Source organism: Bufo bufo, chromosome 9 (genome assembly GCF_905171765.1).
Source record: "Bufo bufo chromosome 9, aBufBuf1.1, whole genome shotgun sequence".
In the NCBI taxonomy this organism is placed as follows: domain Eukaryota; kingdom Metazoa; phylum Chordata; class Amphibia; order Anura; family Bufonidae; genus Bufo; species Bufo bufo.
In genome coordinates, this window is record NC_053397.1 from 132,536,781 (window position 1) to 132,552,311 (window position 15,531).

Here is a 15,531-nt window from a genome sequence, read left to right on the forward strand (position 1 = left end):
CAAAGATGGACATGGATACAGTGGGCCCATCCTCCATGTATAGACCTTTATATTATGATGATAGCAGCAGGACTAGGGTTCTGTCTACCCATTATTAACTAACCCTGCTCTCTGGCATCAGGTCTTAACTATGCCCAGGTCTCACCTCAATCACATTGACAAAGGTCATCTTCCCAGAATACTGCAGCCCCACTAGGGTGAGCTCCATCTCTTCCTTCCAAAATAAATCCTTAAACTAGTCCAACACCTTGTAAAACAGGGCAACATGATTGTACCGACCCGAGGCAAGCTGTCCACAGCATCCTCACTGGCTTCTTTGTATTGTACGGACCATGTTCAGTTGGGCAGAGGTCAGTGTCACTTCTGGGTTAAAGAAGCAGTGTGAGGTGACCAGCACAGGTTGGAGCAGAAATGTGAGAAAAGGTTGTGAAACAAATGAATTATGAACTCAGGATGGACATACTGTGCACAGCTCCCATTTTAGAAGCAGTCAACACTGTCAAGTGCAACTGCTTCTATGACATCACTAAAATACAGCAGTAAATATAGAACCGGTGATATCGCCCAACCCCATTTCACGGTGGGGATGGTGTGTTCAGGGTGATATGCAGTATTAGTTTTCTACCACACATAGCGTTTTGCATTTAGGCCAAAAAGTTAAACTTTGGTCTCATCTGACCAGAGCACCTTCTTCCACATGTTTGCTGTGTCCCCTACATGGCTTATTGCAAACAGCAGATGAAACTTCTTACGGCTTGCTTTCAAAATGCCTTCCATAAAGGCCAGATTTGTGGAGTACATGACTAATAGTTATCCTGTGTACAGATTCTCCTACCTGAGCTATGGATTTCTGCAGGTCCTCCAGAGTGACCAAGAGCCTCTTGGCTGCTTCTGTAATTAGTGCTCTCCTTGCCTGGGCTGTCAGTTTAGGCGGACAGCCATGTTTTGGTAGGTCTGCAGTTATGCCATACTCCTTCCTTTTTCAGATAATGGATTGAACAGTGCTCCCTGAGATGTTAACAGCTTGGGCTATTTTTTTGTAACCTAACCCTGCTTTACACTTCTCCACAACGTTATCCCTGACCTGTCTGGTGTGTTCCTTGGTTTTCATGATGCTGTTTGATCAAACCTGAGGTCTTCACAGAACAGCTGTAGTTATACTGAGAAAAACTTACACACAAGTGGATTCTATTTACTTATTAGGTGACTTCTGAATGCAATTGGTCACTCTCTGTGTTAGTGAGCACTTTTCCTTTGCTGAGATAATACATCCCACCTCACAGGTGTGGCATATCAAGCTGCTGATTAGATGAATATTGCATAGGTGTGCCTTAGACTGCCCACAATAAAAGGACACTCTGAAATGTGCAGTTTGATCACACAGCACAATGCCACAGATGTCGCAATGTTTAAGGGAGCGTGCAGTTTGCATGCTGACTGCAGGAATGTCTACCAAAGCTGTTGCCCGTGCAATGATTGTTCATTTCTCTACCATAAGGCGTCTCCAAACGCGTTTCAGATGCAAATTGCACGCTCCCTCAAACATTGCAACATCTGTGGCATTGTGCTGGGTGATCAAACTGCACATTTCAGAGTGGCATTTTATTGTGGACAGTCTAAGGCACACCTGTGCAATATTCATGCTGTCTAATCAGCACCTCGATATGCCACACCTGTGAGGTGGGATTCATTAGCTCGGCAAAGGAGAAGTGCTCACTAACACAGATTTAGACAGATTTGTGAACAATATTTGAGAGTAATGGGTCTTTTGTGCATGTAGATAATGTTTCAGATCTTTGAATTCAGCTCATTCAAAATGGGAGCAAAACAGAGTGTGTTGCGTTTATATTTTTGTTAAAATTATATATATATATATATATATATATTATATATTATATAATAAAAAGGGATCGTTTACTCTGGCTTTTTCAGTATGACTAATGGGAAAGAAAGGGAGTGAGCACTCACACCATCTGGACCATAGGATATATTTATTAAATGGTATCCAATAGATCATTCATATAAATACACTCAAATACAATAAAACTTCATAAAAGTAGTGGTTGGTACCAACATATAAAATAACACTGAAGAATGGTAATTGTGCAATCCTTGCGTTATTAATATTCAAAATTAGCACTTTGTACCGCCTAGAATTATGCAGTAGATGAACCACTATTGGTAGTGGTAATACCGCAAACCGCAGTCGGCAATTAGAATGTTAGAATGTCCCGGAGAAAAGTACCTATGACTCCAAATGGTATTCAAGTCTCCTCGTGCATGTGAATATATATTTCAATAGAAAAGTCTCTCCACGATTAATTGGATATAACCGCCCAGGACTATAGGTTTCACGCCACTTAATGCACAGTTCAAGTTCCTACCTTATTCCAAATTGTTCCACGCTAAGCCGTCCTTCCACGAGGAGCGAGTGATGCCGGCTGCTACAGCGTCTCACGTCGCAAGTCTCGGGTTGCTGACGTCACTGTATCGCGGGATCACGAAATTCGGCTGGTAGGAATAATAATTTGTCTGTGCCAACCGAATTTCGTAATCCCGCGATACAGTGACGTCAGCAACCCGAGACTTGCGACGTGAGACGTGAGACGGTATTGTTAAACTATTATAAACTATACTAGTGCAAGATAATGCACCTGGGACGTAAAAACCCAAGAGCAGAATATAAAATCAGTGATACAGTCCTAACCTCAGTATCTGAGGAAAGGGATTTAGGGGTCATTATTTCAGAAGACTTAAAGGTAGGCAGACAATGTCATAGAGCAGCAGGAAATGCTAGCAGAATGCTTGGGTGTATAGGGAGAGGAATTACCAGTAGAAAGAGGGAGGTGCTCATGCCGCTCTACAGAGCACTAGTGAGACCTCATTTGGAGTATTGTGCGCAGTACTGGAGACCATATCTCCAGAAGGATATTGATACTTTGGAGAGAGTTCAGAGAAGAGCTACTAAACTGGTACATGGATTGCAGGATAAAACTTACCAGGAAAGATTAAAGGACCTTAACATGTATAGCTTGGAAGAAAGACGAGACAGAGGGGATATGATAGAAACTTTTAAATACATAAAGGGAATCAACAAGGTAAAAGAGGAGAGAATATTTAAAAGAAGAAAAACTGCTACAAGAGGACATAGTTTTAAATTAGAGGGGCAAAGGTTTAAAAGTAATATCAGGAAGTATTACTTTACTGAGAGAGTAGTGGATGCATGGAATAGCCTTCCTGCAGAAGTGGTAGCTGCAAATACAGTGGAGGAGTTTAAGCATGCATGGGATAGGCATAAGGCCATCCTTCATATAAGATAGGGCCAGGGGCTATCCATAGTATTTAGTATATTGGGCAGACTGGATGGGCCAAATGGTTCTTATCTGCCGACACATTCTATGTTTCTATGTTTCTATTCAAATCATCTGAAATTCAGCGAATGTACTACTTATTACTAACTTCGAAGCAGGCAGGAGGCCGGGCGGGCGCTGGCAGCGTAACTCACTACATCACGCACCTGCACCACCTGCTTCATTCATAAAGTGGGCGGAGCAAGCCTGTGACATAGTGAGTTACGCAGCCGCCCGCCCGGCCTCCTGACTGCTACGAAGTTAATAGTAAGTACTACAAGCGCTGGATTTCAGATGATTTGAATAGTTTAACAATACAAGTTAGATATGATTATACTACAGTGAGCGGGGCCAGGAGTAGTAGAATACAGTGACTGCACCAGGCCCCGCTTCCCTTACAGAACCAGATGCTGGCCCCCAGCGCCTCCTCCCTCTCAGCCGAAACACCCGACGGTCGCAGCATTCACCCCATAAGACGCACTGCTTTCCCCCCCCCCCGCCCCCCGCTTTGGGGGGGCGATATCACATGACCTAACCCCTCAGATGAACACCATAAAAAAATAAAAAAAATGTTACCTTACATCACAAAAAGTGTAATACCAAGCGATCAAAAAGTCATATGCAGCCTAAAATAGTACCAAACAGTCCTCTCATACAAAAAAAATTAAATAAAATGAGTCCCTACATAAGATAGTCGCCCAAAAAAAAAAGAAAAAAATGGCTTTCAGAATATGGACACTAAAAAAAAAAAAGGTTTTTTTTTTCAAAAATGCTTTAGGTAAAACTGAAGCAACCCAAAAAATTGTCATATTTGGTATTGTTGCGTCTGTAACAACCTGCTCTATAAAAATAGCACATGATCTAACCTGTCAGATGAATGTTGTAAATAACAAAAAATAAAAACAGTGCCAAAACATCTATTTTTTGTTAACTTGACTCACAAAAAGTGTAATATAGAGCAACCAAAAATCATATGTACACTAAAATAGTACCAACAAAACTGCCACCTTATCCCGTAGTTTTCAAAATGGGGTCAGTTTTTGGAGTTTCTAGTCTAGGGGTGCATCAGGGCGTCTTCAAATGTGACATGGTAACATTATCCCAGTGAAATCTGCCTTCCAAAAACCATATGGCGTTCCTTTCCTTCTGCGCCCTGCAGTGTGCCCGTAAAGTAGTTTTCGACCACATATGTTTTTTTTTTCTGTAAACTACAGAATCAGGGTAATAAATATTGAGTTTTGTTTGGCTGTTAACCCTTGCTTTGTTACAGGAAAAAATGGATTAAAATGGAAAATCTGCCAAAAAAGTCAAATTCTGAAATGTCATCTACATTTTCCTTTAATTCTTGTAGAACACCTAAAGGGTTACCAAAGTTTGTACAATCAGTTTTGAATACCTTGAGGGATGTATTTCCCAAAATGGGGCCATTTATGGGTGGTTTCTATTATGCAAGCCTCACAAAGTGACTTCAGACCTGAACTGGTCCTTTAAAAAGTGGGTTTTGAAACTTCTAAGCCTTCTAACATCCCAAAAAAAGAAAATGTAATTTACAAAATGATCCAAACATGAAGTAGACATATTAGAAATGTAAAGTAATAACTATTTTAGGAGGTATCACTATCTGTTTTAAAAGCACAGAAATTTTTCCAAATTGGGTATTTTTTTTTATAAATAAAAATTTAATATTTTGACTCAAATTTATCAGTGTCATGAAGTACAATATGTGACGAGAAAACAATCTCAGAAGGCCCTGTCTAAGTAAAAGCGTTTTAAAGTTATTACCACAAAAAGAGACACTTCAGATTTGCTAAAAATGGCCTGGTCCTTATTTTCACCTGGTTAAGGTGAAAAATAGCAGGGTCCTTATGGGGTTAATGTGCATACTATGTATGTATTTGTATATCATCATGATCATGGAGAGTAAAATAAAATACCCAAAAAATGTATAATCTAGCAGAATAAACATGACAGGACAATACAGAGCAATGACAGGAGACACATTTGCTTTGACAGGTACATTTAATGAGGTGACCATTACTGTTTGTTTCTTTGGTCAGCAGATGTTTCAGTGGTCACACACTAAGGTTAACAGAAGTTGACCAAAACTAGGTTAGACCCCAAGGTTAAGCCTCATTCACACAACCGTGTCCATGCTTAAATCCATGAAAAGGTCGTCAGTGATGCCTCAGTAAAGATGTAAGTGATGGATCCGTATGTGGTACGTGTATCCATTTTTTGCTGTCCGTGTGTCATCCATGTTTCACTGATCCTGCACAGCTGAAAAATAATTTTCAAAGCATCTATTCCTAATGATCCGTGAAACCGATGAAACATGGATGGCATCCGTGGTTTTCACGGACCGATAGACTATGATGGATCCGTAAACACAGACAAAATTCAGCATGCATCCATGCTAAAAACACGGACCCATGGACCATGGTAAAAAACTGATGAGTAAATACACACATTAAAATGTATGGGTACGTGTGCTGTCTGTGGAGAACACTGATGTGTGAATGAGGCTTTAGAGACCTTGACCCCTCCCAAAATGTTTTAGGTTTCTGTTTTTTGGAGCATATTTTCGCTATGTAATGAAAACAAGGGCATGCCTAGGACTAGTCATATGACTAAATAGGACCAATAATTGCTCAGACAAACAAAGCTAGTGGCCTACATACCTGTGGCACAGGCTTTGTTGGTGGTTGGAGCCAGGGGCGTAGCTATAGGCTCATGGGCCCTGGTGCAAGAGTTCAGTTTGGGCCCCCCCTTACCTCAATACCGTTTCTTAACACCACCACACCCCTGCACGCCCACCATGCCCAATGGCAGAACTAAAATCTCACCGAGAAAATACATTTTAATGCAATAAGCGCATGTACAGCTGCTCTCCATTCATTTTCTATGGGGCCGGTGAAAATAGCCGAGTGCTGGCTCGTCTATTTCCGTCGAGCCCGTAGAAGTGAATGGGAGCGGTGGCCGGTCATGCGCGGTACGCTCCCATTCACTTCTATGGGGAGCCGGCTTGGTGATGGCCGGACTGGAGTCCTCCAGCCACCACCTTGCGAGGCTCCGTTCTCGATATAGGTGCGGGTCCCAGTGTTGGGACCCGCACCTATAAGACAATGGGGGCATAGCCTAGCAATATGCCCCCATTGTCTATGATGAGACAACCCCTTTAAAGTGATAATTGATTTAAGGTTAGGCTGCTACGTTCACATGGCTATGGCGCTGCCGTGCCTGTGGCACCACAGCTATGTGAATGTACAGTAGTTGACACTTTAAAGGGATTCTGTCACCTCTCCTAACTCAAAATCGGATTTTAAAGCAGTCATGCAGCACAGCTTACTTTGAATCGGCTGTGCTCTTCTATCTTGTAATCCGTCCAGTAGTTTAGGAGAAAAACGACTTTTAAGATTATTCAAATTAGCCCTGAAGGTGCCCAGAGGGGCGTTATGTTCCCCTTTGTGTGCTCAGTACCGCCCCTCTTACGGTGCCCAAAACGCCTTCCTTCAGAATGCCTAACCGCCCACAGCCTCTCATCCCTCTCTTCCCCCTCCCTCACGTCCGAGCGAAGTCTCGCGCAGGCGCAGTACCCACTGAGGGCTGCGCCAGTGCGATTTGCTGGAGACTGAGGGCAGGAGCTTCATCGTCGTCACTGGGCATGCGCCGAGCCCAGTGACGTCCGATGCTGGCTCTTCCCTCAGTCTCCTGCAGATCGCACTGGCGCAGCCCTCAGTGGGTACTGCGTCTGCGCGAGACTTCGCTCGGACGTGAGGGAGGGGGAAGAGAGGGATGAGAGGCTGTGGGCGGTTAGGCATTCCGAAGGAAGGTGTTTTGGGCACCGTAAGAGGGGCGGTACTGGGCACACAAAGGGGAACATAACGCCCCTCTGGGCACCTTCAGGGCTAATTTGAATAATCTTAAAAGTAGTTTTTCTCCTAAACTACTGGACGGATTACAAGATAGAAGAGCACAGCCGATTCAAAGTAAGCTGTGCTGCATGACTGCTTTAAAATCCGATTTTGAGTTAGGAGAGGTGACAGAATCCCTTTAAGTCAAGTCTAAAACGGGGATACATCAGAAGGCAAGGTAGTGGCAGTGTACCCCCCAAACTGAGGTGACATGCTGTATAGCCACATTACAGCAGTGTCACTCACCCAGTGCAAGTAGAACCCAGCCCCATCCCAACCCATCACAATCTGGGGAAACCAGTAGAAACTGGTTAGTTTATACACAGACTACTAGCACCTAGGTCCTGGGCCCCTGGCCCTACCAGCCTGTAGCAGGAGTGGCCGACCATTCCACATCAGTCAAGCCTCCGCTCATGCTGGCTGCTGTGCTGGTATCTCCCAGTCAGTCCCCATTCCTTCCCACCCAGCACCATTGCTCTGTAGAGCTCTGCTGGTCACGCCGCCTCACCTCACTCACTCCCTGCAGCAGGCATGCACAGCTTCACATCGATGTCCGGCTCACAACTCTACCACACACTAACAACGGGAGCGGAGCCACGCCCTCTCCTGAATGTGCCTGCACGTACACACGCTCTGCCTCTGCCCCCACCACTATGTGAACTTAGCCGGAATTGTATGTAAATCACTGACATAGGGGCCCGGTCGCAATTGCGACCGCTGCGACCCCTATAGCTACGCCACTGGTTGGAGCTGATAAGCCCCGCGACTGTGGATGAAAATATACATACACTATATAGCAATAATTTTTTCACTAGAAAGTGCATATTACAGTCCAAAAGTAAAGTACACTGCTCAAAAAAATAAAGGGAACACTTAAACAACACAATGTAACTCCAAGTCAATCACACTTCTGTAAAATCAAACTGTCCACTTAGGAAGCAACACTGAGTGACAATCAATTTCACATGCTGTTGTGCAAATGGGATAGACAACAGGTGGAAATTATAGGCAATTAGCAAGACACCCCCAATAAAGGAGTGGTTCTGCAGGTGGTGACCAAAGACCGCTTCTCAGTTCCTATGCTTCCTGGCTGATGTTTTGGTCACTTTTGAATGCTGGCGGTGCTTTCACTCTAGTGGTAGCATGAGACGGAGTCTACAACCCACACAAGTGGCTCAGGTAGTGCAGCTTATCCAGGATGGCACATCAATGCGAGCTGTAGCAAGAAGGTTTGCTGTGTCTGTCAGCGTAGTGTCCAGAGCATGGAGGCGCTACCAGGAGACAGGCCAGAACATCAGGAGACGTTGAGGAGGCCGTAGGAGGGCAACAACCCAGCAGCAGGACTGCTACCTCCGCCTTTGTGCAAGGAGGAACAGGAGGAGTACTGCCAGAGCCCTGCAAAATGACCTCCAGCAGGCCACAAATGTGCATGTGTCTGCTCAAACGGTCAGAAACAGACTCCATGAGGGCGATATGAGGGCCCGACGTCCACAGGTTGGAGTTGTGTCTACAGCCCAACACCGTGCAGGATGTTTGGCATTTGCCAGAGAACACCAAGATTGGCAAATTCGTCACTGGCGCCCTGTGCTCTTCACAGGTGAAAGCAGGTTCACACTGAGCACATGTGACAGACGTGACAGAGTCTGGAGACGCCGTGGAGAACGTTCTGCTGCCTGCAACATCCTCCAGCATGGCATTGGGTCAGTAATGGTGTGGGGTGGCATTTCTTTGGAGGGCCGCACAGCCCTCCATATGCTCGCCAGAGGTAGCCTGACTGCCATTAGGTACCGAGATGAGATCCTCAGACCCCTTGTGAGACCATATGCTGGTGTGGTTGGCCCTGGGTTCCTCCTAATGCAAGACAATGCTAGACCTCATGTGGCTGGAGTGTGTCAGCTGTTCCTGCAAGACGAAGGCATTGATGCTATGGACTGGCCCGCCCGTTCCCCAGACCTGAATCCAATTGAGCACATCTGGGACATCATGTCTCGCTCTATCCACCAATTTCACGTTGCACCACAGACTGTCCAGGAGTTGGCAGATGCTTAAGTCCAGGTCTGGGAGGAGATCCCTCAGGAGACCGTCCGCCACCTCATCAGGAGCATGCACAGGCGTTGTAGGGAGGTCATACAGGCACGTGGAGGCCACACACACTACTGAGCCTCATTTTGACTTGTTTTAAGCACATTACATCAAAGTTGGATCAGCCTGTAGTGTGTTTTTCCACTTTAATTTTGAGTGTGACTCCAAATCCAGACCTCCATGGGTTAAAAAATTTGATTTTTATTTTTGTGTGATTTTGTTGTCAGCACATTCAACTATGTAAAGAACAAAGTATTTCAGAAGAATATTTAATTAATTCAGATCTAGGATGTGTTATTTTTGTGTTCCCTTTATTTTTTTAAGCAGTGTATATACATTTTAAATATACTTAGACTTACCTCATATCGAGTCTTTACTACTGTGAATGGATGCAAACAAATTCCTGCTACAGTCCTAGATCCTGCTCCCAAAAGAACCGACTCTAGAGGGCTGAGTTCCGGCTCAGATAAAACATGTTGCTTCAAGAAATATAGTGTGCTGAAGTAAACACCAACCCCAGGAATGCAGCGCATGAAGGACTGTAAATTAAAACATTGAAATGTACATTACACTAAAACTTGCAAAATGTTATGTCACACATAATGAATTTGTTTATAACCATGCTAGGCCTAGAGATGATCTAAAGCTAAAAGAAGATAAAAATATATCACATTTGCTTAGGGTACTTTCACACTTGCGGCAGCACGGATCCGACATGCTGTTCACCATGTCGGATCCGTCCTTCCGCTATTTCGCCGTGCCGCTGGACCGCCGCTCCGTCCCCATTGACTATAATAGGGACGGGGGCGGAGCTCCGACGCAGCACAGCAAAAGCCGCCGGACTAAAAAGTCCTGCATGTCCGACTTTTTAGTCCGGCGGCTTTCGCCGTGAACCGCTGTGCTGCGCCGGAGCTCCGCCCCCATTACAGTCAATGGGGACGAAGCGACGGTCTGGCAGCACGGCAAAATAGCGGAAGGACGGATCCGACATGGTGAACAGCATGTCGGATCCGTCCTACCGCAAGTGTGAAAGTACCCTTAAAGGGCTTTTCATAATGATGGCCTAGCATGAGTAAATGTAATCAATATAAGATGGGCAAGGGTCCGATTTCCTGGAACCCCAGCCAATCAGCTGTTTGAGGAAGCCGTGGTGCTCCCCGGGGCTTAGTTGAGAACCACAGTCTCCGTGCACCTTACCAAGAACAGTGCCGTCCTTGCTATCACAGCTCAGCCCCATTCATTTGAAGACCTGATCAGTAGGGATATCGGGGGGCTGACCCCCACCAATCTCATATTGATAACCTATCCTGAGGATAAACCATCAATACAAAAATCCCAGTAAACACCATTAAAAGGGAGTCTGTCACCAGAATATTTGCTGTTGAACCAGCCATAAAGTTTTGTACGGCCAGCTCAGCAGACTGTAGATGCCTTTCTCCAGTGATCTGTGGCTCCGTTCTGGAAAAAAAAAAAAAAAAAGTCCTTTAAATCCATATGCAATTGAGTAGTTCCATGCAACAAGGGCAGACCCAAGCCATCCTTGCTCCTCCTGCTTCCTCTGCCAGACGCTCCCTCTTGATTGATGGAGCCAAGATCCTGCATAGTCATATCACCTATATTATAGGCCAGGGATGGCCAACCTGCGGCTCTCCAGCGGTTGTAAAACTACAACTCCCACCATGCCCTGCTGTAGGCAGATAGCTTTAGGCAGTCTAGGCATGCTGGGAGTTGTAGTTTTGCAACAGCTGGAGAGCCTCAGGTTGGCCATCCCTGTTATAGGCAATACAACAGTATATATATTTTTTATTTTTTAAATAAAACAGTACTCCCCCTTTCAATCCCCAACATAGCACAGTTGCCCCATTGGTCCCTTGTCCATAGACAGAATGACAAATATAACTGAAGTGGTCACGTGCTGGTAAAATTTTGTATGATTCCTAAACAAGGAATCTAACCAATTGTTGTGATGCTCCAAATTATTATGTTCTCTCCAGGGTTAAGAGTATATTACCAGTCATTAAAGATTCACACATTATATGGCGTCTCCAAGACCAGACCTCTTCTCGAGCACTCCTTCTGCGGATTTACAAAGGCATGTGGAGGATGTCAGGGCAATAGGGGAAGATTACACAATATCATAGTGAGAGGGGTCCCTGAATTGCAGGGAGATGAAGACTCTACTGCAACACATTTTCAACAATATCTTAGGCCACCTGCTGGACCAAGTTATCAAGATGGATCTTGAACATAGTGCTTTACGCTTGAAGACCCAGGGAGGTACCACATGAGATATCATATGTTATTTTAACCTCTTAAGGACATAGGGCGTACAGGTACGCCCTTGTGCCCTGGTACTTAAGGACACAGGGCGTACATGTACGCCCTGTGTATTTTCGATCACTGCCGTGCGGCTGGCAGTGATCGGAACCCGGTGCCTGCTCAAAACATTGAGCAGGCACCTAGGCTAAATGCGCGGGGGGGTCCCGTGACCCCCCCATGTCGGCGATCGCGGCAAACCGCAGGTCAATTCAGACCTGCGGTTTGCTGCGATTTCTGAAGTTTCTGGTCCCCGCGGTCCCTGACCGCGGGGATCAGAAACTTTATATGCCTAAAAAAAAAGTTTTATTCACCCCCCCCTGCACCCCCGAATGATTTTTATGGTGGCGGGAGGTGCAGGGGGAGGGTTGCGGGCAGTGTGGGCGGTGCGGGAGGCGGGCGGTGCGGCAGGCGGGATCGCGATCCCCCGCCCGCCTCCCCTTGTATAATCGTTGGTGTCTAGCGGGGATACCAGGGTGCCAGCACATTGCTGGCACCCTGGTATAAACGGCTGACATCTGCCTGGCATAAACGGCTGACATGGTGCTGAACAGATCTGTGCTGAAAGGCATAGATCTGTTCAGTGTAAGTAAAATACAGTACAGAACAATATATATTGTACTGTACTGTATTATACAGACATCAGACCCACTGGATCTTCAAGAACCAAGTGGGTCTGGGTCAAAAAAAAGTGAATAAAAGTGAAAAAAAAGTAAAAATCAAAAAACACATTTATCACTGATAAAAAATGAAAAAAATAAAATTCCCTACACGTTTGGTATCGCCGCGTCCGTAACGACCTGATCTATAAAACGGTCATGTTACTTTACCCGAACGGTGAACACCATAAAAATAAAAAACTATGATGAAATTTAAATTTTGCCCACCTTACTTCCCAAAAAAGGTAATAAAAGTGATCAAAAAAGTCGCATGTACGCCAAAATTGTAACAATCAAACCGTCATCTCATCCCGCAAAAATCATACCCTACCCAAGATAATCGCCCAAAAACTGAAAAAACTATGGCTCTTAGACTAAGCACTAAAACATGATTTTTTTTGTTTCAAAAATGAAATCAGTGTAAAACTTACATAAATAAAAAAAAAAGCATACATATTAGGTATCGCCGCGTCCGTATCGCCCGGCTCTATAAAAATATCACATGATCTAACCCCTCAGATGACCACCGTAAAAAAATAAAAATAAAAACGGTGTAAAAAAAGCCATTTTTTGTCATCTTACGTCACAAAAAGTGTAATAGCAAGCAATCAAAAAGTCATATGCACCCCAAAATAGATGCCAATCAAACCGTCATCTCATCCCGCAAAAAATGAGACCCTACTTAAGATAATCGCCCCAAAACTGAAAAAACTATGGCTCTTAGACTATGGAGACACTAAGGCTGGGTTCAGACCTGAGCGTCTTTGATATGCGCGTTTAACGCGCGTTTTTGACGAGCGTTTTTTGCAATAGTAAACACGCGTTTGACGCGCGTTTGTGTGATTGACTGCAATGTCCTATGGCCACAAACGCGCGTCAAAACGCCCCAAAGAAGCTCAAGTACTTGTTTGAGCGTAGGGCGTTTTACAGCGCGTTTTTCAGCGCTGTAAAACGCTCAAGTGAGAACCAGGGCCATAGGGAAGCATTGGTTTTCATGTGTTGAGCGTTTTACAGCACGTTTGAATGCGCTGTAAAACGCTCAAGTGTGAACCCAGCCTAAAACATTTTTTTGGTTTTAAAAATGAAATCATTGTGTAAAACTTACATAAATAAAAAAAATTGTATACATATTAGGTATCTCCGCGTCCGTGACAACCTGCTCTATAAAATTACCACATGATCTAACCTGTCAGATGAATGTTGTAAATAACAAAAAAAAAAATGGTGCCAAAAAAGCTATTTCTTGTTACCTTGCCGCACAAAAAGTGTAATATAGAGCAACCAAAAATCATATGTACCCTAAACTAGTACCAACAAAACTGCCACCCTATCCCGTAGTTTCTAAAATGGGGTCACTTTTTTGGAGTTTATACTCTAGGGGTGCATCAGGGGGGCTTCAAATGGGACATGGTGTCAAAAAAAACAGTCCAGCAAAATATGCCTTCCAAAAACCATATGGTGTTCCTTTCCTTCTGCGCCCTGCCGTGTGCCCGTACAGCTGTTTACGACCACATATGGGGTGTTTCTGTAAACTACAGAATTAGGGCCATAAATAATGAGTTTTGTTTGGCTGTTAACCCTTGCTTTGTAACTGGAAAAAAAATATTAAAATGGAAAATCTGCCAAAAAAGTGAAATTTTGAAATTGTATCTCTATTTTCCATTAAATCTTGTGCAACACCTAAAGGGTTAACAAAGTTTGTAAAATCAGTTTTGAATACCTTGAGGGGTGTAGTTTCTTAGATGGGGTCACTTTTATGGAGTTTATAATCTAGGGGTGCATCAGGGGGGGCTTCAAATGGGACATGGTGCCAAAAAAACAGTCCAGCAAAATCAGCCCTCCAAAAACCAAACGGCGCACCTTTCACTCTACGCCCCGCTGTGTGCCCGTACAGTAGTTTACGGCCACATATTGGGTGTTTCTGTAAATGGCAGAGTCGGGGCAATAAAGATACAGTCTTGTTTGGCTGTTAACCTTTGGTTTGTTAGTGGAAAAAATGGGTTAAAATGAAAAATTAGACAAAAAAATGAAATTCTCAAATTTCCTCCCTATTTGCCAATAACTCTTGTGCAACACCTAAAGGGTTAACAACGTATGCAAAATCAGTTTTGAATACCTTGAGGGGTGTAGTTTCTTAGATGGGGTCATTTTTGGGTGGTTTCTATAATGTAAGCCTCGCAAAGTGACTTGAGACCTGAACTGGTCCCTAGAAATTGAGTTTTTGTAAATTTCGGAAAAATTTCAAGATTTGCTTCTAAACTTCTAAGCCTTATAACATCCCCAAAAAATAAAATATCATTCCCAAAACAATTCAAACATGAAGTAGACATATGGGGAATGTAAAGTCATCACAATTTTTGGGGGTATTACTATGTATTACAGAAGTAGAGAAATTGAAACTTTGAAATTTTTTTTTTGACTCCATTTTACCAGTGTCATGAAGTACAATATGTGACGAAAAAACAATCTCAGAACGGCCTGGATAAGTCAAACCGTTTTAAAGTTATCAGCACTTAAAGGGACTCTGGTCAGATTTTCAAAAAATGGCCTGGTCCTAAGGTGTAAAAAGGCTGTGTCCTTAAAGGGTTAAGGATTTCAGTCAAAGAATAAATAATGACCAAAGCTCACTCACTCTAATTTAGGCATATTTCAGATCTGTAAATGACCCCCTAGGTCTTTGAATGTTAAGGGTCTTAATCTTAAATCAGATCTTAAAAGACACATTTCTTTCCAAGAGCTTTGTAAATCTAAGGCCGATATCTTTTTATTGAAAGAAACTCTGGTTCCTTCAACTTCTCAAAGCATTTGTTCCCTAGAGACTATATGGCGAACGCTGCCACTAAACAGCTGGAGTTGCAATTCCGTTCTCCAGATCTTGTCCTTTTCGGGTGGACAGCATTGAAGCAGACCCACAGGAGAGGTATCTTATCATACAAGATACCTTTTAGGCATTAAGCTTCAGTTATGCGTGGTTTAGGCTCTTAGCTCTGGCCAGCTATCCTTTCTTCTCTATTCTCACACAGACATGCAGCTTTATTGATTGGTTGTGATTTTAACATCCGATTCTCAGATGCTTTTGAAAGACTCAATATCCCAGACATCATCCTCTGCATCAGTTAAGCGTCTCTGTATAGGTTTTGCAAATTACTCCATACCTACTCACTATATGAACTCTGGAGAGTCGATAACCCCTCGTCCCGCCAATATACTTAC

At 43.9% G+C, this 15,531-nt stretch overlaps 1 protein-coding gene across 1 annotated transcript in view; it reads right to left on the reverse strand.

Moving 5' to 3' along the window:
- SLC25A38 (solute carrier family 25 member 38) overlaps positions 1–15,531 on the reverse strand; it is a 364,800-nt gene that overhangs the window by 217,658 nt on the left and 131,611 nt on the right. The window contains 1 exon segment of the mRNA XM_040406918.1: positions 9,703–9,882. Within this exon segment, the coding sequence (XP_040262852.1) occupies positions 9,703–9,882 (180 nt within the window).